This window comes from Empidonax traillii, unplaced genomic scaffold (assembly GCF_003031625.1).
Source record: "Empidonax traillii isolate 1590-97213 ecotype Southwest subspecies unplaced genomic scaffold, ASM303162v1 scaffold255:size705445, whole genome shotgun sequence".
NCBI classification, from domain to species: domain Eukaryota; kingdom Metazoa; phylum Chordata; class Aves; order Passeriformes; family Tyrannidae; genus Empidonax; species Empidonax traillii.
Window position 1 is genome coordinate 582877 of NW_020955448.1, and position 24072 is coordinate 606948.

General features: G+C 49.1%; 1 protein-coding gene across 8 annotated transcripts in view; it reads left to right on the forward strand.

The window, feature by feature from the left end:
• The window catches only part of SLC4A4 (solute carrier family 4 member 4), a 135390-nt gene that overhangs the window by 24786 nt on the left and 86532 nt on the right, over positions 1-24072 (forward strand). For 6 of the 8 annotated variants that reach the window (XM_027889204.1, XM_027889205.1, XM_027889210.1 and 3 more), the window contains one exon: positions 22355-22428. In XM_027889204.1, coding sequence (XP_027745005.1) covers positions 22355-22428 — 74 coding nt within the window. Of the gene's footprint in view, positions 1-4982; positions 5032-17963; positions 17970-22354; positions 22429-24072 lie in introns of those variants that run through there. The other 2 variants (XM_027889208.1, XM_027889207.1) reach the window with 2 other exon arrangements.

A 24072-nucleotide genomic window follows, 5' to 3' on the forward strand; every position in this document is an offset into this window, starting at 1 on the left:
ACTTCAGCCCTGGATTTCCCTCCTGCCCTGATTTGTGAAAGGATCCGTGTCCCTTCTGACCTGCTTTCTGCCTGAACTTGCTGCGAAGCAGAGAGCAGGCGATATATTTGAGAGCACAGAAGTGCTTCAGTCAGCTGGGCTGCTCCTCTCTTCCTTAGCCCTCTCCTCCTTCCAGAGAGGTGGGAGTGTTTGTTGTCCCAGCGTCCTGACAGCTGGAGGTGGCGGAAGCGTGTGTTTCGGCATCCTACGCTCTGGTGGGTTTTGTGGGTGCGGGAACAAACACACGTCCTTTATTTTAACAAAGCCCCGTGTTTTTGGCTCTGACCGAAGCGTGGTTTGGCCCCGTTCCCTGGAGCAGGGAGCAGGAGGCAACTTGAGGCAGATGAAATCGGCTTTCTCCGCTGCTCCCCAGGGCCGGGGCTCACCACCGAGGGGACAGCAGCTGCTCGCCCCTCTCGTGGGGGCTGGAGCTGGGGTTGGCCGCTCCGGGGGTGCCCGGGGAAGGGGGGCTGGTTCCCAGCAGAGGGCCCCCGAGCAGCGCCGCAGGCTCCCGGCCCCGAGCAGCGCGGGGGCTCCTGGCGGGCAGGGATGCAAGAGGTGCGGCGCTTCGGTGCGTGGAGGAGTTTGCTCTTGCTGAAAAGATAAGGGATGTTTTTGCAAGGAAATATGAGCGTTTTAGGGAATTCAGTCCTGGAAGTTGGTAGGAGACCGGCAGGTGTTGCCCACGGGTCTGTGCAAAGCCCAAGCCTGTGTTGCTTTCCAGAGGAGTGTAACACAACGTGTCTTTTCAAAGCTCTGGAGGCAAGCACTCTGTGCTTTCAGAAGCTAGCAGGAGTATTAGAAGGTACCAGAAGCAATTGCCCTACCCAGTGAAATCCCCGTAGCTCTTCTTCTTGTGCCCTGAAGGAGGGGACTGTTGTGACCTGAGTGGCTCTCCGAGTGCTGCAGGATGGCTCATTGCTCTCAAGCAGACGTGGTGCCTTATTCGTGAGAAGCACATCGAGGGCACTGTTGCCAAAAGCCCCTTAACTCTCCAGCATTTGGCTCTCTTGCCTCGACTGAATGTTTCTCAGCACCTCCTGTTTCTGCCTCTTGCAAAAGAGTGAGCCAGGGGAAGTCAGTGGGAATTTGGCAGTTTGCTTCCAAGGGCCCTGCAGTAGTTTCACAGCGAGTGGGCAGGCAGGCAGGGCTGAGCTGGGACTCTTACGGAGCCAGCTCCTCACTGCATGTTGTTTTCACAGCTAACTGAGGCAGGGCTATTGGAGAAGGCAGGACCTGCTAATCAAGTTTCCAAAGCCAATAGGTTTGCTCACCTTAGACCTTTACTAATCAGCTATCAGGGAGTGCTTGCTGAGACGCTGTGTTCTGTCTAGATTTCCTGGGAAGTGGATGGAAAGGACAGACAAGTCCTGATTCTTGATGACTTGAATACAAATCTGAGAGGTACAGACTTGCTTTTTGTGGTTCCCTTGGAAATCGGTGCTAGTGGACTACTTCAGCTGTAATACTAAGGAATGCAGTGTGGGAATTTGTTCCCTTGAATTCAGCAGCTACAATGAGCTTGCATTACTGTGTCTGTGTAAAACAAACCAAAAAAACCCCAGCACCTCAACGTTGTGAGGAAATAGCCGTGAACAAGGACTGAGTCCTCAAAATGTGTGGGGGGAGTTTCGTTGGTGTAAAGAGGATTTCCTGCATGCACAGGTGTGTTCAGGGTGAGCTGCTTTTGTAATGATGACTTGGCATTGACGGTTTGTCAGCCAAGGCAAAGCCTCCAAGACAAGCACAGTCTGCAGTCTTTCTGCACCTAGATCCTTCCACTGAGATCCTTTTATCCTCTGAAACTTCCTGACTTAGGCTGAATTACTCCTGACTTAATCCAACGTAAATATTGTATCACTGGGTAGTCTGCACAAACCCCTGGAAGTGCAGGCAGGAGCTGCCAGTTTCCATCTCACTGAGCATCCCCTCTGACTGACAACGCTGTGGTCAGCATGAGCGGCTTCCGAGGAACCTACCAGAAATGCTGCAAGATGTATTTATGGAATAACCTGCCCACAGGGAAAGTTTTACCCTTCCAGTCCCACCGAGCATGCGTGTGTATGTGTTCTCTAATCTTCACCATCAGAACTTTGCCTGTTCTCATTATCCACACGCATGTCAGATGCTGTCATTGACAGCGATACCTTGCACGACCTCGGTGGAAAACGAGTTCCTGAGTCAGCTGAGTGAGGAGAATGTGTGTGTGCTGGGTGACAGGGCAGCCAAATAATTCCTGCATGGCAGCAGGTGTTTTGGTGAAGGTGGTATCCCGTCCTGTGCCCCGCTGAGGCATTGCCTCGGCTGGGATGGGAGGCTGGCTCTGGTGAAGGCCGACTTCGTGTCTTGTGAGCAGGGCTGAATCCAGCAGGCTTGAAAAGCAGGTTCAAACAGCCAGCCAAAGGCTTCCCGAGCCAAACTGGTTCTCCCTGGCCTGTTCAGCGAGGGGAGAACTAGCGGGCTGTGGGCCTGAGTGACGAGCTTATCTCTGGTTATTAAATCAAACGGAGAAAATATTGGAAATGGCTGGGTAGGTTTGGAGCGGGAACGTGCGAGCCAAGCCGTGTAAGAAATGCCAAAAGGTACACATATACAGCGCGGCCGACAAGTCAGCTCTAGCCGGCGGGTTTTATTTTGTCAGTCACGATGACAGACAGGATTATTACTGCATTTTCTTGGGTGTTTCTCTGAGAGTGTACTCATTTTCAAACTTGGCCGAGACAACTGCCCTGGCTCTTGATTGAAGGGCTTCTGGAAATGGCTCTGGTAGGGTTTTAGATGATTAAATGTAGCGATGGTATATTTAAAGACTGACTTGGAATCATGCATCCTAATGGCAAAACATTTTTTTTAGCCAGAAAATCCAATGCACAGGTTTAAAGTGACAGTGTGTCAAGTTAGAGTGAGTTGTGAGGAACTGGAATTGGTAGGGGAGTTATTTAGGTTTGTTACTAAAATAGCGAGCTAAGAGCTATTTGTGGCTCTGAGTGCTGCTGAGGAGCATCCTGGAGGTGCTTTCACTGAGGGATTGCAACCTTTGCGGGGATCCCAGAACCCCCCTGAGTTGCCTCAGTGGCAAGAGGCAACACCAATCTTTTCAAATGGCTAAGGTGTCTTCTCTTCAGGAGCTTCCCAGGTCATTTAAAAATAAGGTGAAGTGAAGGTACAGACTAACTGGCACATCATCAGGAAGTTAGAGCACGGAGAGAGAGCAGTCCTTGCTTCGGAGTCTTTGGAAGAGGGGAAGATGTACCGTTATTTGGGTTAGGTCTTGAGTATATAAAGCTTCCCAATTGATTTGTTAATAAGGGACTGTCATTAGTTGAAATGAAATACAGCTGTGAGCACGGGAGTCATCGCTGTACCCACTGGAAACTCACTGGCTGTTGAAGAACATGTACTTAAGGAACTGGATTTATTAAAGAGAGCAGTGGAGCCCAAGTCCTGATCCATTCACGTGCAGACCCTGGCTCTGAGATCTTTGAGGACAACATTAACCAGGGTGAGGGGACATTGGCTTAAAGCCAATTGTCTGTTCTCAGGGGCTGGGGACAGCATAGGGGTGACAGCAGCAGGGGAGAGGAGGAATTCAGCGGGGCCATCCTTCTGCCGTGCTCTCAACTCCACTCTGCAAGTGCTGTGGCTTCTGTTGCTGCTGCTTTTTTTGCTGGGCCAATGGATTGCATGTTATTCCCTAGTACAGAGTTTGGACAGGTGACAAAAGTGGAACTTGGTAGCGAGGAGCAGCCGAAGAGGCAGTTGCCTGTGGTAATCCTAAACCTCGCCCAAGAAGGGGAGTTTTCCCCCTACAGAGCTACAATAGCCTCCTTTGTTCCCCTGAGAGTCCGTGTCCTTTCTGTGATGGATTGCTGTTCTGCCATGTTCCTTGTGAACTGTTCGCAGAGCTCCGGGCTTTAAAAATATTTTATGGATCTCGTCACCTTGGCCTGGACAGTCAAGCTGAGGGCAGGAGCCACAGCTGACTGAACAAGATGTGGAATATTGGCACTGCTGCTCTCATCCAACACCGGTCTGGAGGGAACGGTTGGAAGGGTGATTAGCGTCCACAGAAGTGTGTGTGTAGGAGAGAGAGGAAGAACTAGGACTAGACTGGTGAATAAGGTGAGCCTTTTCATGCTGGAAGGTATGGAGAAGCAACATGTAAGGTATTATTTCCTTGGAAAATTATCATGAACTGACCGAATGATGGTTTCTACGTTTTCCCTGCGGGTTTTTGTTGTTGTTCTTGTTGGGGGTGTTTTTATGGTTTTGTTTGTTTGCTTTTTGTTTAGGCGTTTGTTTTTTTTTTCTCAATGCCGTGTCCTTTACGACCCAGATGCGCCCTGGGTCGTGCGTTCCCAGTGGCAGGGATGTCGCCGCGGGAGCGGGACACGCTCCCAGCTCCCCGGGGCTGTGTCCCGGGGTTGCCATCCTCCCCGGTCCCAGGGGAACGCATCCCTCCTCGCCGGGCGGAGCGGCACAGGGTGGCCGCGGCTAGGCCCATTCGCAGCCGGAGGGACGGTCTGGCGGCCGCCCCTGCCCTCCGCTCCCGGCCGCGGGGCTCCGCACCTGCCCCGGCGCGCCCGGAGCGCGGGGCTCGGGGCGGGGAGCCGCAGCCCCGGCCCGCAGACTCCTCCTCCGGGCTCCCCGCCCCAGGCCCCGTGACGCCGAGCGGCGGCCGGGGATGGGATGGGACGGGACGGGCCGGGATGGGAGCGGGCAAGGGGACGGCCGAGCCCGCCGGCGGCTTTAAATGCGGGCCCGGCCGGCGCCGCCAGCACAGCCGCGCCGCTCGCTCGGGCTGCCGCGGGCGCTCACCCGCACGGACACGGACACCGACACGGAGGGGCAGGTGTAGGGCCGTCGCCATGCCCCGCTGAGCCCGCCCGCCGCGCCCCCGCAGCCCCCGCCGTCCCCGCCCGTCGCCCCGGCTGCCCCGCAGCCGCCGCCCGCCGCCAAGCTGGAGGAACGCCGCAAGCCCGAGCCCCGGAGGTGAGCGAGAGGGAGCGGCGGGGGGGGCAGCGCCGGGACATGCTTTTTTCTCTCCTCGTTCTCTTCCTCGGTGCCCGGCTCAGCTGGAGCCAACTTTAGAAACCTTTCACGGTGTTTGAAAACTTTTTTTTTTTTTTTTTTACGGTTTCGGTTGATCTTTAGCGGGTTGTTAGCAGCCGCCGGGTCGAGGGGATCCTCGTCCCTCCCAGGGTTTCAGTTTTCCACCTGGTGTATGGCCCTACGGGGTGTTTTATTATCCAAGACCAGCTCCTTGCTGCTTGTTTGCCCTTTTGGTGCTTCCTGTGGAGCGCTGCCGTGCCCACCGAGAGCGCGCGGGGGAAATGAAGATTTAACCATCTTTGGGCTTAGTTTTTTTATTTTTTTTTTTCCTACAACGTTAGTTATTAATGTATTCCTCCTGCCTTAGGAGCTCACCCCTTCAGCACTCGCGTTCAGGAGAGGAGCCGGTGCACTCGGATGTGCCGAGAGCTCCCAGGGCGTGGGAAAAGGCTCTTCCAGGAGCGCGCGTGGCTCGGGGCGCGGCGGGAGCCTGCGGAGTCGTTCCGCAGAGCTGCTCCTCTCGGTGAAGCTGGGTGCTTAAGGAGCGAGGTTGGGCCCTGGGGCAGATCCGAGCAGGAGCAGCTCCGTCGGAGAACTGCTCCGCGTGCTATATATAGGGACTTGCGCCTTCTGTGTCAGAGAGGTGCAGTTACTGTGCATCTAAATGGGACTTGGTGCGTGTGCTGCCGGCTGCTTAGGGGCTTTGTTCTTCTGGTTATTCCTGTAGTGGGCCTGTTTTCCATTAAAAAAAAAAAAGAAAAGAGAGAGAAACTTTGCTAGGTGAATTTAATAAAATGTGCAGAGTTGCATATTGTGTGTGGGACAGAATATGCTGTTAACTGATAGGCTGCAGAGATATGCCTAGATCTTATTTTGGCTGATATCAGTAGGAAATTGTGCATTCAGAGGTACGGAGCCTCCCCTGACCAACAATCCTTTAGGCACCCGAACCTCAGCAAGTATTTAATGCGAACCTTCATTTTGTTGTTACAGTTTCCAGTCCTATGCAGGATGATTAAACGGGACTGTTCGCATCTCTGCTCGCTCAGAGCATGTACATGAGCTATATGTCCTAGTCTGTGCCCTGCCTTCCCTGGCCTGCCCTTCTGTGCTCACAGACCTTCCCTGGTGGCTCTGGTCGTGTCAGAGGATGGGTTCAGCTTTGCAAAGCCTGGTGTCAGCTGGTGATTTTAGCTCTCAGTAACTTCACCTGCCTGTGAGGGTTGTTGGGATCCGAAAGGCGAATGTTAATACAATCTGCTTCTTCATCATTTCCCCCTGCGCCGCTGTCCTGACTTAAAAGCGGGATGAGAAAGAATTATGGATTTTTCTTTTTTCCTTCCCCCAACTGTGGGGAGGAGGGATGAAGTTTTCGTATGTGTGCACAGGGCATTCCTGCCAAGGTAGAACCCTGCGCTCATCCAGTCAGCTCCCAACAAGGTCCCACAGGATTTTGTGCAGCTCACAACTACGCGTGGTTTTCCATCAAACTTCCGTGTTGTGATTTTAAATCTTGAAACTCCTCTGCAGCCGGACAACAGCCTGGTGCTGTGTTGTGGTATTCCTTGCAGCAGGTTTTTAAAGGGAGCTTTTGAAATGCTGTGGGTGTAGGGCAAATACTTCGGTTACTGATGTCTTACACTGATAAGAATAAGATGATTTTGTGCACAAAGTGCAGTTCACAGGAAAACATCCCCGTGAGAATGGAAAATCTATAAGTCCCTTTGTTTTCAGATCTACCTGCTTATCGGAGAGGGTGAGGAAACCACTTGTGTCTCTGGCTGAAGGGTTTCTAATGCTGCCACCCTGGAGAGCCATAATAAATAACGAGCTGGGAGATGTTTTGGGCAAAGTAGTGAAGGAAAATTGCTGTGTGAGAGAGTGCAGAGAAAAGTTTTCTTTGGTTTTTCTTCCAGTAAGTCTGCAAAGTGATACTTACCGTTAGTCAGAGATGCTGTCCTGCCAGAGGGACATAGACATAAAGGCAAGGTGTTGCTTTGAGCAAAGACATACTGGGGGAAATACGTGTTTTTGGAGATGGATGCCTGAAAACGGGCCCTGTGGATACAGCAAGGGATGCTCCTGTGTGCCTACGTGCCACAGGTTAGCGTGGATTTGCTGAACACCTCATTTTTATTTTTTAAATTAAATTTTTATATTTTATGTCATGACACACATCCTTATCAAAATAGCGCCCCTTTTACTGGTTTGCACTCTGGCTCCTTCCTACGGGCTGGGAGCACCGCAGGACTTTGAAGGAGGGCTTGAAGACAGCGTTCACGGGGCTCTGACTCCAGTGCTGCGGCACCGACCGGTCCCTCAGTGCTGGTAAAAGTGCCTTCGTGGCCTGAGCGCAGGAGCATCCTCGTCACGCTCCAGCGCCCTGCCTCGCACGTATTTTCTGTGTGCATTAGGGTTTAGAATGGCAACTCTTGCTCTGAGCAAATTAAAAGGGGTTCTGATAACTCCTCGTTCCAAGTCAATTAGCTGCTTCCGGCTTCAAATCCACTTAGAAGGCTTGGAAGGGGGGGGGGGGGAGTGCTCTTTGGAAAGCCAGTAATAGCAGTTTACGGTTAATATTGATAAAGGAGCGCGCCTCCGTGTCATTGTGCTGCGTCTGGGGGAAGGAGAGCTTCTCTTTTGTGCGCCTGCTAAACAGCAGGACTCGGATGGGGAAGCAAAGGTCTTTCTCTGAACTCAGTTAAGAAAGCTCGGTTCCCTGTGTGGCTTGAAATGAAAATACAGCCATAAAATGGTCAAGGTTGCAGGAATTCCCACAACCGCTCAAAACAAGGCTTCTGCCCCCCTGCCCTTGAACTTTGGGTCGCTGCAGCATCTCGTTTCTCCTGAGTTTGCTCAGGGTTGTGTGCAGTTTGTGGCAGGAATGCTTTTTATTGCCTTTGGACGGTGTCGGAGACAATTACAGCGCCCGTAATTGGGTGATAAAACAGTGCGTGGTGTAAGGAAAAAGCTGCAGAACTCTTGTTTCCCAGTGGCCTAATTACATTAACTGAAGAGATGAAAATGTTTTTGAACTGCTGTCCCGCAATTAGGAGCTTTTCACATAAGGAAGGTTTGAAGTTGCCACAGGGACTGTCAGTGGGGTGAAGTTGCCTGGAGTTTTACAGGAGAAATTAGAAAATCAAAGAAGCCTACATCTCAGTTCTTGGCCTTCAGTTTGGTTTGGAACTGTGGATTTCTGCCCAAACTGAGCAGTGTAAATCTGTACTGCTGGAGTGCGGCTCAGCCTTCTGAGTACAGCAGGGGAAATTGCAAACAGCCCTGGTTTTATCTCACTTTCTATCCAGAAGAATCAGAAGAAATGATTCGGCGTCACCAATGTCAGAAACCTTTGATTTTTGTGGCTCAAATGAACTTTCAGCATCTGTATTCCAGAAACATGTGCTGTTAGCAGAGCTCATCCTGCTGCCAAAGTAAAACAGAAAGTGAAGGGAGATTTAAAAAGGACATATTGTTTATATACATAAATGTGTGGCTGATCTGTATATTTACTATGCTTGTAAGGAAGTCCTTTTAACGGGGAAGCAGAATTTTCCAAGTCTCGGTGTTTCAAATCCTAGCTGTATTATACTACTACATTTATAGAGGAACAGGATCATATTCCTCTTTTGCTACTATATATGATTGGTAAATACTCTGTCTTGAAATAAGCCTTAATTGTCCTTCCATAAGTATTGATCCATACAGCTGGTGTCTCAAAGCGAGTTGCAAACCTGAGGGTGGTGGTGGTGGGAATTGTTTGAATGACTTAAGACTGAGGATTACTCAGATCTCTTTATTGTCTTAGGAATTATAATTACAAAAATAACTTTGTTCAATTCTAATGATAATAATATATTATAATTAGTAATAACATATAAATAATACAGAACTGTGGTGGGAATGGTACCTCTACTTTTGATCTCTGTGAAGTGACTGCTGCTCATCTGTGGAGTTAATGAAACAGGCTGAAATTTGATGTGATTGTTCCCTGGGGGAGACTGAATTTTACTTTCTTTTACAAGTTACCACAGTGAGCTGGTGTTATGCAAGAAATCCTGGTGAGGTTTGCATGTGCAACAAATTACTGGCTTTTTTCACTTAGGATTTATTCCTGTGGTGTCTTCTGTCTTTTTCTGCTACCGGTTTCTGAGCAAGACATGCCAAGGCCCTGATTTTGATGACTATGCAGATGTGTAATCTGAAGTCAAATACAACAACTGGAGTCTTGCATGTTAGCTAATCATCTTTTTTAAAATTTTCCTGTTTTCTCTATTTTGTGTAGTAGGCACCAAACTTGCCTCTCTTTTGCGCTGCGGTGCGCAACTTGAAAATTTGGGTGTTTTCCCCTCAGTTTTTTTTAATAAGTTTTTACTTCATTTTAATCACCTCGTGAAGGTTTACTGATCTCATTTCAACTCTTAACCTTGAACAGAAGGTTGCAAAAGTTAACTGCTTTTATTGTACCTGCGACCGTATAACACTTCAGACGCGTTGTCAGCCTTTCGACGTAAGCGCAAGGATCTTTCATCAAGGTTACTAAATATGAGAAGACTGTTTAGAATGAAGTTGGGAAATAGTTGCTCAGTAGCTCGAGGAAAAGTGACATTTGAGCATATTAAACCTGTGTGTTGCACTGGAATTGAAGTTTATTTCTCATGCGTGGGAACTGGTCCTGCTCGTTTTGCTTAGGTCTCAGAGCTGGCAAATGTGGTTATCTTGAAGTGGATTTTACCTATTTTTGTTAAATTTGCCTAGTCTGAGCTCACTTCCCGGGGTGACAGCCTGTGCATTCAGCGGACACAGAGCACAGCTCAGGACCGGCAGCCCCACTCAACAGAGCCTCCTGTGTGTCCTTCTGGGCAGGAACAATCATCACCAGGGAAAAAGAGATGGTGCTTTGTTCTCTTGTGTCCCCAGCGAAGCTCCGTTCCAGAGCCTCAGTGGCACAGCAATCCAGCGTGTGGTGCCATGGGACTATTCCACATCCATTGTTTAACATCTCATGATCTCTTAGGTGAGCAATAACCAGGTTTGAGGAGTGCTGCTCCAGGAGAAGTGTGAGTGTGGCGTTCCATGGAAGCGGTGCTGGATGCCTTTGTGGCGCTGCTGGTGGAGTTTCAGTGCAGTGACACCTGTATCAGTGCAGAAGGGTTGCAAACATGGAGCCACTGCCTTAGTGCCACAAAACACTTCAGCACAGGTGACTTCTGGCCTGGAGGCAGTTCAACTCACTGACCTTTAAGGCCAGGCTGGGGAGAGTCCTGCATGAGTAGTTCCACTGGCATGAGTGGGAGAAACATGTGGTGAGATAGGACAGTGCATGGAGAGCATTGATCCAGTGGGGCCCGAGGGGTGCAGGGACAAAGTCGAGATTGCAGCCGTGAGCTGCTTGCAGGGTGGGGTTGGAAATCGATGGAAGACCAGTGCAAAGTCTTGAGTGCATCTTCAATAGGACCTTGAAGGGTGGTGTCAGAGGGAGGCTGCGGAATAGAATATTGATTTACAGTAGCATATTTCAGTTGGAAGGTACCTACAGCCATCATCTTATCCGCCTGCCTATGCTGTCTTTTCAGTTGCCCCCTTGGCAGTGCTCTGAAGCTCAGCCTGAGAGCCTGCTAGCATGGAAGGAATGTGAGCAAGCCTGGGCTGGAGCGTGGGCTTAGGCCCGTGTTTCATCGACAAGGCAAGCCCAGGCGCCCTGCCTTGGTGATTGTGGGCATGGGGCTCCAGCCAAGGATGCTCTGAGTGCTCAGCTTCATGGCTTATTCCGACTGGCAGCATAAATTAAAGGAGTGGGCCCATTGCTGTGATCGTTGTCCTAAAATTTAACCTGGGGTGGGCACTCTGGACCTGTGAACAAAACAGTAGGAATTGCTGCAAAAGAAAAAAAACCTCTGTATTTCCCAAGTTTTGTTTGGGTCACCTGTCTCTTTCCTTTGCCAGAGATACAATAACTTAAATTTTGCTGAAAGGGAATACGCTGCAAAACAGCGCTGTGGAAACTCTGACTGTTATCTTTCAGTGTCAGAATCTTCTCCAGAGACTGAATCAAGGGAGATCGTGTCTCCTGCTTTTAAAATAATTACTCGAATTAAAGATCAAGCTAGAAGAGCCCAGTTCATTGAACATTAGCAATACAACCTAATTTATTAAAAAGCATTGAAAAAACCAACTTAAGCTCATCGTGCTCAAAATATATCTCCCAGCAAATAATCTGGATGTCCCCTGAGCCTTCAGAAATGTGGGAGTGCAGAGATTCCTGTAAAAGTTTCTGTAATAACTGTTCTACAGGTAGAGGCATCCTTCTTGAACCTGCTTCTGCTTTTTTAGTTCTAAATGATGAATGAGGCACCTCTGCATTAAGTGATCCCGGTCCAGTAATGCCTTGGGTTACCATCAGCTCAGGTATGACTGTGAAGGTTTGACTTGTGACTCAGTGAAGTTACCTGGGGTGTTTTGTGGAGAGGTCAGTACAGTTCTGGATTTGACCCTTAACTTGTAATTCTCAGTAATATCTCCGAAGTCTTGAACTGTGGTATCAGCCCAGCTTTTCTGGCTCTGTTCCCAGGCCAGTCATTCTGCTTAACAATAAAAAAGTGCAAGATAACGGGTGCAGATAAGTGGGATTTAATATTACTGTAGCCTATTTCCCGTTTACCTTTAAACAGCCGTGTTGCAACTGGGTGCTGGACATGAGGCTGTTCTTTGTTAGCTGGTGTCTCCTCTTGTGTGTGTGATTGCCGAACAGGTACAGCAGGGTCCAGTCACGGTGGTTACAGCCTGTATTTAAGAGAAGTGCCCACAGCTCTGGCCGTGAGCTGGGTGGCCTGCCAGGGACACCCACGACTATCTGTCCTCTCTCCTGCTTTCTGAGGCCCGAAAGGCAGCTTTCTCTTTAAACTTCTTTCAAATTGGCTGGAGTTGGATGCTTTGGTACTCTCTTCTGGATTGGAGATTTGGAGTTGAAGATGCCCGGTGGAATTCGCGTGCACCAACTCGCCTAAGTGCAGCACCCAGGAGTACCACTGGGAAGGATTTCTGCTGAGTCAGGGATGAATCGGAACAGCTACGAAGAGCCAGGAGATGACCGCATTGGGCAGATGATGCTCCACGGCTGCTGACCGTGCATTGCCATCCCCAGACGTGCTGACTTGTTTTGTGGCCACACCTGAAATGCCGAACTGCAGAACTGCTTTTCATCTTTTATTTATTTATTTACTTTTTGAATCACTAGGTCAGCAAAACGTTTCCTTGGCCCTGACAGCTTAAAAAAGGGAGCGTGAAAGTTGCTTTGCCCTATTGTGCTTTTATGAATTATCTATTACCAAAGCAAACAAACTGTTTCAGACCTGTTATGGAAAGTTGTTTTCCTGTTTTTTTCCCAAAGAACCCTTCGTGCCCCACATTGGGGCACCAAAATGACTGTCCTGGTTTAACCCCAACCAGCAACCAAGCGCTGCTGCTCAATCCCAGGGCAGGAACTGGAGCTGTACCCCAGACAAACCAGTGCAGAGTGTTAATATGGACTTGTGGTTCTTAAAGATGCCTTTGAGTTTATAGTTCCTAAAAGAGAAGTAGCAACTCTTGCACTATACAGAGTTCCTAAAGAAGAGCAAAGAGAATGAGGGAGCTGTAAAGTCATTTTTTATGCATCTTGCTTGTGTTAAAACACCATGGCTTGAAACCCTCATGGGTAAAGGGCTGAGTTGCTGGGAAATCTGAAGAGAACATTTGAAGGATGTGTGGAAAGTTCATGTTTATGGACTGGTGCTCTGGAGTCAGAAGGAACCAGTTGCCATACCGGGAGAGGAGCCCATTCCAGTGACAAACTTGCTTGAGTGGCTGCAGAGGGGCCTGAGTACCCTTCCTGTGGAAAAGGGAGATGCAAGCGGTCTTACATTTTAGTTTGTTTCTCTCCAGAAGAATGATTTCTTTCAAAGTCCTTTCCTTGAGTGGATGAAGTTTTCCAGACATTGTCTGAAAGAAATACCGATGCTAAAATCTCATTTTCTCTTTTCATGCAGAAATCTGCTTGGTGTTCTGTCCAAGCTCATTAGTCATTACACTAGTGCTTAGGTTACTTTGGAGGACCCAGACCTCCTGTTTTGGAGGAATTGTTCTTCCGTGGCGGTGGGTCACAAGGAAGGAGTTCACAAGAGGTAGCTGTGAACACTTTCTGGCAAGAAATTACTTTTCAGCTCTTGGGCTGTTGTTTTCTTCGCAGTCTTGTTTTAGGCTGATATGAGTAAGTCTATTTTGAGCTGCCCTTAAATGGATGTCGCGTAGAGGACAGTCTTGTTAAAACTTGGGAGTTGCCTGCTCAGCACTTGGGTTCTGTGCTCTTGGCTGTGGCTGGAGGATACAGCAAATCCAGCTTTAGGGCACTGAGAACCGAACTAAGATCACGACTCTCCCGTGAAGCAAAACACCAGCCCAGCAGCAAACACAGTTTGCCGGTGAGGTGAGTTGAACATTTCTAAATGCATTGCCTTTATGCAGGACCATGTGTTGTCTGCTCATACCACTCTGCTTTTATGCTGCATCATGTCCCTCACGTTGGAGCTGGTGTCCTGGTGAAGGAACCCGTATCGCTCCGTCCGCTGACTAATGCGGCGAGAACGCAATCATGTGCCCCCCGCCTGCTCTGGGCCAGCCTCTTATTAATGACTAATTGGTCTGCGGGGCCGACTGTAAAGATCACGGGCTGGGGCTGCTCCTCCCTGGCGTCACCCCTCGAAGGCGAGGTGACAAGTGGGTCACCGTGACGCATTGCTGTCACGAGCCGAGCGCATGGACGGGCAAGGGGCACCCGCAGGTGGTGCTGTGCTCCAGCGGCCTGCTCCCTGGAAGTTTGCAACATCTCCCTTTGCTTTCTCTGCAGACGCTGCCAAGGGTGGGACTGTGTGGATGAGGGCTCTGTGGGCTGGTGGCCGCGGCAGTGAGGCTCCCTCAGACTGTCTCTTATCCTGGTGGCTGCCGATACTCTGTAACAGCAGTTTCCTACCGACCTGCCTCTGCAGTATTATGATGTGAAATTTGGAGGAGTGAAAGTTTTCCTGCCTGTGGGTGCAAGTCTGGTTAGCGATAGCCAGGGACCACACATCTGTGGTGTTGTCACAACAGCCCGGTGACAGCACGGCAGATGCTCTCTCCTGGAGCAGGATCTGTGGCCACACAGAAGGCAGTTGTCACTCGCAGTCGTGTTTGTGCTGAGTGATCCTCGTGGGTGTCACTCATGAGGGACCAGCATCCCGTGGGCTCTGTGGCTTGTGTAATCAGTGTTTTGCTGAGCACTTGGCTCTCCTGGGAGACAGAACGGCTCCCTGGGTCTGTGATGCTGTGGGCTGTGTGACTCTCTTCTGACTGGAGCCTAAATTGGTGGAAGTGATGAAATTCTTTATTTCAGTTTAGTCTCAGATGGCTTGAAAATAACTTGGGTTTGCATTTCTCTCCCTTCTCTCCTCTCCAGAAGTGTTGTTTCTTCATCTTCAGTAAACTTCCACTGGCTTGTGGTTTTGTGGGATTTTTTTATTATATTTTTGTTTCTTGCTGGGTTTTGGGGGGTTTTTTGTTTGTTTGTTTTTGGGGTTTTTTTGTGTGTGTTTTGTTTTTGTTTGTTTGTTTGTGGGGTTTTTTTGGTTTTGGGGTTTTGGGTTTTTTTAATTTTTTTCCTTCTCAGTGCAGCCAGTGGTGGCAAGAAGGGCATTTAGTTTGAAAGTTGGCTGTTTGCATTTCTGGCTCTCAGGTCTGCATTAGTTTTGAGTGACTATTATTAAATTAGCGTTTGATGCATGCACCGGGACCGATGCCAGTGACCTTCCTCAGCAGAGATTTTGTCTTGTCACCCCAGGGAACCGTCACTATAAAGGTCTTCCAGATGAGCAGTTGGCACCCACGTGAGGATGAGGTTGAAAGCCCACTGTTTTTCTTGCTTTTCTTACATTTTTGGAGAAGTTCTTTCCTCTGCCTGAGTCACGTGTGTGTGTGCTGGCATTTGGTTTTGGTAGGTGTACCCTTCTGGTTTACTTTTACATCTTGTGTGCTCTGATCACACCTCTGTGGATGTGACCTCCAGTGGTATCATGTCCCATCTTACTCTGGAGTAATTACTCCAACATGGAAATATTGCAGATTTTCCGGAGACTGCCACCTAGTAACCAGGTAAAGTTGGCAGGATTTGGTGATAAGCGCACTTGGAGAATTTCCTGCTTGTGGAAGTGGTGAAGCAGTTTCCTGAAATCATCCCTGTTAAAAATATCCTTTCTGCTGGATTATGTTTTTGAAACCAGCATGTCGTGAAACCACGTCAGAACGCTCAGAATGGGATCAGAAATGCTGCGCCTGCACTCTGGGAAGTGCTGAGGGTGCATTAGCTCCCTTGGCTGCTTCACATATGTCCAAAATGTTTTAGACAACAGGCTCTCTGCCTCTGCCAGCCCAGCTTTGTGCTGGATCAGGCCTTGCCTGCCCTCCCTGCAGCAGGAAGCCGGCACACTCTCTGTACTCGTGTTACCCTCGGTGGTCCGGAGCTTTGCGATGCTTTTAGAGTAACTTCAGCATCTCGGAGGTGACTGGGGAGGTGATGGTGGGACAAGGCGCAGCTCTAGGAGTGGAGCATTTCAAAGTCAGAAGCCTAAGGGAAGGGAAAAGCTCCAAACTGTAATTACAGAAGTGAAATTAAGCCATGAGCTGGCCTGACACATTTTGTGAGGAGTGCTGGGGGTGATCACTGGGGAGAACTTTCTCCCCCAAAACAGTCTGAGGGGAGGACAGGTGCGGGAGCTGCTTGCTGGGAAGCCGGGATTGAGCGTGCTGGATTGTTTTCCCTGGAGAAAAACAGCCCTGGGTGAGTGGTGCCACTGCCCCACCCCGCATTGTACACACTGCCTGTTCCTTTGCTCAGTGGGAAATGGACTTAAACCCAGCACCTCCCATTCCAGATAACCTCGTTCTTTTAAAGGCAGGACTGAACTCTAATATCCTCATTTATAGGTGGGAATCTGCCTCAGGGCCAGGCTTCCCATGCCTTGCTTTTGGAGACTCTGGGAGGGCAATACATGGTAGATGCTGGGAAAAATTCCCACAGTTGCTGTTTTTTTGTCCAGGTTTCTACACAGGTGTATCCTATTCTGTACTTTGAAAGTTACGTGCTGAGGTGATGTCAGGTACACGCTTGCAATGGTTCCTGGCCCATTGACACGACACACTTAGGCACAGATTCCCTGAAAAGAGCTCTTAACACCAGGCTGGAACAAGGAGCTGCTACTTTATAAACCAGGACTGGTTTCAAACAGACACACGGTCAAGTAAGGAGCTGCCTCCAAGGCATAAAACTGTAACAAAAATGTTGCAGGACATGACATTGTCACGGTAATAAATAGCAAAAAATAGATTAGATGCCACAGGGTGGCTTGAAATAATAATTTTTAGGAAAAATCCACTACTGCTTGTGGGTATAAAACCTGACATTCTGCCTGTGAAGAAAGCTTTTTTTTTTTTTTTTTTATCATTTCTGTTTCATACTTTACAGAAAATTATGCTATGAAAAATGTCTGGTTTATGTTATCCTCAAACAGATATATTCATAATATTTGCAGTCTGAAATCACTTCTTCCTGTGGATTCATCTCATTTGATTCCGTCTCAAAAAGCTCCTGCGGAAGTGCAAGCCAGAATTCCTTTCAGGGTGTCTCCGTACCTTTTCCTGGCTGTAGCTATGTGAAATGTAGCAGATGGATGTGGGATGTGGCAGGAGCCAGGTGCTCAGCAGCAGAGATTCACCCCATCCCGCTGGAGTGGGGCTTGCACTGAGATCCTGCAATTGCCAAATGAAGCTGGAGTGCAGTGCAGCCTTCTCTTTGCTGAGTCTCCAGTTCCAGCTCCATCGTTTCCTTGAGGAGAAGGAAATGAAAACAAAGAGGCAGCTGACTTTATCAGCTTTTATAGAGTTATGTCATTTTATGGTAAGTAATCTAAACATAATGAAACAAAGGCTTCAACTGTTACACCTGCCCCGGCATCCAGTGCCAGCGTTCTCCCTGTATTTCCCCGTGTTTTGATATTGTTACTTTATTGTTTGTGCACGAGAAAGCTGCAACTTCATTCACTCCTAATTGCTTTTCCCAGGAGTTACTTCATTTTTGGAACGTATCCAACTTGCAAAGTTCTTGCACAGTCGTCAGGGATTAAAATTGAAATCCAAATGATAGAACTGATTTTGGCAACGCAAATGCAAATGATTCTTACCTCCGTTTCAGGAAGGTGCTCTCTTGGGCTTCACCTATGAGCTGAGATAAACCTTTAGAGTTCTTGACGTTCCAGTCTGTAGGAGTTTTTGAAAACAAGATTTAGTCAAGAACTGAGAGTCATATTTAAATCCTATCATGGGACTTAATTTCAATCCCTGATAACACCTCTGTAGAGGGAAACATTTCACCTAATGGGGTGACTTAATTGGGAATTTGTTTGGTGTATAAATATTACAGTGCATGTTCTCTTTGTGCAGGAAGCAGCAGGTTCTGTCCTGCTCTGCTCGGGGTGAGTACAGCCTTTTGCTGAGAAAGCTTGTAAATAAGTGCTGCTTTAGAGCTGACGGGAAAATGCATCCAAGATAAATTTGGCAACGTGTTCCAAAAGTGCATCAACGAGGCCGTGCTGAGTATAGTCAGAAGCTCATTTTTTCTGCGTGATAGAGCCCATATGCAAGTATGTGAGAAAACCAAAACACATCAGGGCCCTAAAACGGAACGGGTTGCATTAGGTCTGTTTATTCAAGCATTTGCGTATGGGCTGTGAGAGCATCAGCTGGGACCAAGTCTCCTTCCTGGTTTCCTGTTTACTTGGCCACTACAATTGCAGTATCCGAATGCTTCACAGGTTGCAGAGAAAAGGACGAGTGGTATCTCTGTCTCTGTGCAGCCCACTGACAGAAGCAACCCGTTTGGCTGGCTGACTCGTTCCCTTTGGGGTGCACTCTCGGCATCTAACCTGGGTGGCTTGGTGAGGGCACCTGCTGTCACTGAGGGGAAAGCCTTTGGTGGCTCTTTTCCCTGCTCAGGTGCCTCTCTAGACACTATCCAGACACTCCAGGTCTGGTCAGTGGTTATGCTCGTGCCTCTGTAGTTGAAGGTTGGATGATGTTGCTCGTCACAGGTAGTGTTGGTTCCGCCTGTGGGGAGCAGTGTGGGGCTGTGGGTGTTCCTTCCTGGAACAGCCTCCCCTTTTGTGTTTGGGAGCTACCTGGTGAGGGGAAGCGGTTTGTGTGTGGATTCAGGAGCAGTCCGTGTGGGATTTGGCACCTGCCGAACAGCTCAGCCCGTGATGCCCAGTGCGCTCTTTGCTTGGGCTTGTCTTTTCTCCCCCAGCATCCCCATCCCCGAGCTCCCACTCCGCTTCGTGCACAGCAGTTTTCCGAGGAAAAAAATCCGGACGGGTCAGTGTTGTCAAGCGGTCGAGGGTGGTTGATCCTATTTGCGTTTCCCAGGAGTGTGAACAGCTTCCCCGCGGCTGCCGGGCAGAGCTGTCTGTGGTGCAGGAGCTGCCGGCGCTGCTGCTCCGTGACCCGGCGTTCTCTCTCTTCCCCTCAGCCCTTGCCCCACTCCACGCCCCGGCTCGTTGGGTTGCTCTTTAATGTGACTTTCACACGGCTCTGCATTACGCTGCTTTAATTACGGAACTGGCTCCGTTTCTTTTTCCTCGTGCAGTCCGGAGTTTGCTGCAGTTTCTTCCTGATTGCAAAAGCCGTTGGAAATGGGCAGGATCGTAAAAGCTTATCAGCGAGCAGTAACTCTCCCCTCGTGCTCCCCAGCTCTGTTAGGCGTTTATTCACTCCAGCGAGTTGTTACTCGGCGCAACAACTTGTGTTGCCACATCAGCCCTTCTTTATTTACGCCAAACCACATTTACCACTTTCCCTCTCTCCTGCCCTCAGTCCCCGAGGTTCCACGGCTCCGGAGCTGTGCAGCCGGGCGGTGGCAGCACTCCATCTCCCGGGGGAGCTGGAGCTGGCCTCGAGTAGCACTGGGAACAGAAACTCCGAGGTTACTTGCTGCTTGGAAAATGCCTTGCAAGTGTTTGGTGCTGCAGCGCGGAGACCTGCGGAAAGATTTGCTGATGTGATGAGCAAAACAGATGCTGGCAGATGAGTGCAGCCATTAGGAAGTCCAGGATCCCTGTTAGTATTATTAAGCTGGTCTTGTTCTTTCTGAGTAGTCTGACAGAACATTTTTGTGAGCTGTATCTGCTGGCGCTCTGCAGATTCGAGTTGCTGCAGTGCCGGGTAGGCCGTGTGTGACTCTCGTTCCAACCCTATTGACACATAACATCATGTCTAAAAATATTTGGCACCGATCTAATCATTGGCCCGGAGAGGCCAATTACTCAAGCAGCTTGTGTTTTTTCACTGGAGTGTATTCTGTCAGATCTAGACCCTGAAAATAGAAACCCAGTGTTTTTTTGATTATTTCTTTTTTTTAAGGTTGGTTTGCAAAATGTTGCAGTAGCAGTCACGAGGATGTGAATCTAGATGAGAAGTGCCTGGATGTCCCTTTGCTTACAACCAGGAGCTGGTAAAACAGGCTTAACTGAAGGCACACCTCCTTTCAGAGGCCCTAAAATTATTTTCACCCTTTTTTCTCTCTCTATCTCCTTCCATGGGATGGTCACAATACCTGGCCTTGCTGAGGTGCTTCACTGACAGGACTCTGCCAGTTTCCCCCTGAAGACCCAACTCAAGATTTTCTTGTGGTTTCACATGAATTTTTTTTTTTTTTTTTTTTTAAGTTTCTGCAACTCCCATTTCATCATACTGGAAAAATTCCAGGGGGGGCTGAAACAGTTTCCCCGTGCAAATTGGTAAAGGATGTTTTCTTGCTAGATTTTGGCCCGCCAGAAATGCTGTGTTAATCTGAGAAGGGCAGAAAAGACCAAGTCAAGGAGGGTGACGCTTGGAGTCTAATCACCAAACTCCTGCGGATTAGAGCTGGGGCGCCGAGCCAAGGCAACCCAAGCTCTATTCCTGGCCCTTTAAAACCCCCCAGCTCCTTTGGATCCGTGTTTCAGGGAAAGCACCAGCCTCGCAGTGCGTCCTAAGCAGTTTTCCAACCCTCTGGGATTAGAAAGCGTGGCTGTTAAATGTGACAAACCCATTCCAGGTGCCATTCCTGGGAGCGAGGGGGCCATTCCCACTGCTGTGGGTGCTCAGTGCCCGGCAGGGTGACACCAGGAGGATGCTCTGCTGTTGTGGGCGGGTTGAGCAGACATTTCACTGAGGGGATGGCACCTGTGAACTCTCAGCACCGTATCCCTCACAGGCAGTGGAAATTGCTCCCTTCCTTTTCCTTTCCCCCCTCTACCGGACTGTAGCTTCTCAGTTGCCCCATGCCTGGGCTGATGCTGCCTATGACAGAGGAGCTGCTCTGGGGACACGGTGTTTGGGAGGGCTGTGGGATACACAGGTGCCTAACACACCTGCATATGTGTCCATTCTCAGGGAGCAAGGGTGAATCCTGGGGTAAGAACAGACTTTACATGGGAATAAAGCGCCTGCGGTTTGTGTTGGGTCTGGAAATCCAGTCCCATCTGTTCCAGATGTTTCCAGTTGTGTTTGTAGCAAGCTGCTACTGTGCTGCTTTGTGGGGAAAAAACGATAACATTAAAAAAAAAAAATATTGGGTTGTGCCTTCACAACCGTTGCAAACAGGCAAGGGCATCCATGGAATATGTTCCCTTTTGTTGCCTCAGAAAAGATGCATAAATAGTCTTGAATAATTGAGTGTGGAGCTGGAGCTTTCAGGGGAGGCTGATGTGTGCCTGAGTGCTGGCTTGGCGTGCTGTGCTGGCAGGGAGCACATCCCACCCCTCCATGCCCAGCAGCAGCTGCTTGGGGAATGGCACCTTTCCTAGCCCAGGGAAATGTCTGCTGGAAATCCTCTGACTTCTGGGATTCGGGCAGGAACAGCCTGTGCAAAGGGGAGCTGGGTCTGGACTGGACCTAAACCTGGGGTCTGGTGCTCACATGTTTTTGGGTACGGTGCTTTATTATTCATTGCCATCCAATAATCCAAACGAAAAATGTGTATTTCCATAGGCTTTTCTTGGAGGATGTTGCATGGAAGCAATATGCATGGGAAGAAGTTTTGAAGGCCTTATCTTTTTCTGGATTGAGTTTGTCTCTATTCCACCAAAGAGATATAAGGAAAAGGTGTTTTATGCCTGTTTTTTGTTAGGAAAACAGGTTACCATTCCAGTCCCAGTTGTACTCACATACAAAGCTCCCCCAGCAACTGCCCAGCAGTGAGCAGCAAATGTGTGCTTAGCCTCTAAGGAGATTATTTAACACAGCTCCAATTTTTTCTTTTTTTTATTATTATTTTATTATTTTTGTATTTGCTTGTCAAGACTGGATTTGCAGATGTACCCTTGGGAAGTAGGCAGGGTCTGATTTTGTGGGGGAAACAGCAGCAGAAGCACTGGGCAGCGCTGCAGGAGCACAGCGATGTCCGAGGCGTGGAATTAGGAGTCTCTGTCGTCCACAGAAGCAGATCAGAGGTGGAGGGAAAAGGGGAGGGGAAGGAAGGGCAACTACTAAAACCCTTCCCCAAATGGATGAATGAATGGGCGACACACATAAATGGCTGCTGTGATGGTCTGACTTACTGTAGCTCGGTCTCGGGATAATCCTCATATGTCAGATTTCTGTAAGGCCAGCATGTGACACAAAGCTGGGCTCCCAGCAGACAAGTGTGCTGTGCTGGTATTAAGGGGCTGGCCGGAGCCGGGCTGTGCAGTGGAACGCGTGTCCGTGTGCAGGGTGCCTGCTCGCCTCCGGACGCAGCCCCGCTGCTGCTGGCAGGAGAGCTTGACAGGGAAGCTGGAACTCCACAAACTCTTGGCTATTGCATAGACAGCCCCCAACCTGCCTGCGTCTCTGTACTTTGTAGAAAAAAGGGGGAGGAAAAAAAAAAACCCAACCCGAGAAACAGGAAAACCCCCAAAGACTTGTAGCCGGGATTACCTTGCTCACACCTGTCACCGCTGATGTCCTCTCAAGGTCAGAATTCGAGCTACGTGAGGCCAGCTTAGAGCAAACGCCATGTGAAAGGAGCTCTATGAAGGAACAGCAGGCACTGGAAGGAGGACAGGAGTGCCCACAGGAACATGAACAACAGCTTGCAAGTTAACCTGCCCAGGACCTGGGCTGGTTCGAACAGCTCCCTCCAGGAGAAGTCTGAGCATTCCTTTTTTCTTTTCTATTACTATAGGATGGAGGACGAGGCAGTACTGGATAGAGGGGCTTCCTTCCTTAAACATGTATGTGATGAAGAAGAAGTGGAAGGTAAGAGACTCGGACTGCTGGGGAGGAAGGGTGCCTTTGCTTTGGTGTTTGTGTGTAGGATGGGCAGAGAATCCTAAAACCGAGTGAAACACGAGTAAACTTGGTCAGGGCAGAAGTGGTTTTTTAAAGAAATCCTCCCTTTCAGTTCAGGGGTGAACGCTGTGACACGTGCCAGTACACGCTGCCACTGCCCCCAAAGCCCTGTTCGCCGTGCCCTGTGCTGGGGCTGTGGAACACCTGAGCTGTTTGCTTTGCTTCCCTCTGGGAACAGAGTTTGGGCAACACTTGCCTGTCACTGCTGCCCTGGGGAGTGCAGGAATACAGAGGCAGGTGGAGAAGCTAAGTGGAAAAAGCAGCAGAATTTGTACTGAGTGTTGGGGTGGATGTTTGCTTGGGTTATCCTCTGAGCCCGGGAGGCGTAAAGAAAAGGGTTTTCCCTTGAGGAAGAACTTTTTAACAGAGCAAACAGTTTCCTTGCATTTTTAGGGAAAAAGTAGACTCCTTTGGAAGTGTTTTTGTTTTCTCTCTAAAAATGTTGTGAAATCTCAAAGGTGAAAGGAATGCAAAGGAGTTTACTTTGAGGTTGTTCCTGGAAAATTCTGAAGCTGATAGGAGTGAATTATTTGCAGCAAATTCTCTTTTTCTTGTTTTCTGAGAATCAGTTGATCGTGAGCACGATAAACTAGCGGGGGAGAAGGAAGGGAGCATGATAGGGTAGGACTCTACTAGAAAGGAAAGGATGTGACCTTGCAGCACTTATCCTTCTCCTCCTGACTTGAAGATATAATTTTATTCTAATTTCTTTATTTGCAAACAAATGCCTGTGGCTTTTAGGTTGAAAATGCTTTGAAAGGTGTAATGTTACAGGCATGTCATTGTCACCGGTAATGGGCAGGAAAGGATCCAGCAGTAGGAGAGAAAATAATCTCCAAGAAGAGGAGTTAGAACACTTCCAGCAAACCAAGCCAGTCTTTTCCACGAAAAACCTGTTTTCTTGCTCTCTGGGATGAAGTAATCTGTGCTGAGTCGCTCTAAATCATCACGTTGTGTTTAATGAGGCCATTTGCTGTCTGCGGGGTCGGGTTTGTATTAGCCTTTTGCTGCTGGAATAATTGGCACTTTGGCACGGCAGAACCACTTGAGAGGGGAGAGAGGAAGAACGTTTCTCATGTTTTATTGTCTTAAATGTTGCCACATGCTGTTGTGGTGTGTATTGCCCACGTGTGACACTGCAGGAATATAATGCAAGCGCTTGCTGGTGACGAGGAGTGTGGGAAGATCCTTTTGACTGTCTGCAGGGGCTGTGAAAAACTTGTGGTTAATGCAGCGGTGGTGTGTTTATATCCCGCGTTCCAATGTGCATATCCTCCTTTGGTTTAGCTGGGCTAAGAGACCACTTGCATCTCACTGGGGGAAGGAGGAGAGGAGGTAAAACAAGTATTTCTGATTGCACACGACAGGCCTCTGGAGCTGGAGCTGCTTGGCTGAGCCTCCGGAGAGCCTGGGAGCTGTGTAGCCAGCTAATTCCCTGGAATGAACTGTACACTCAGAGCGCCCTGGCTCGGAAGGGACCTTAAAGATCGTCTGATTCCCAACACCTGCCATGGGCAGGGACACCTTCCACTAGCCCAGGTTGCTCCAAGC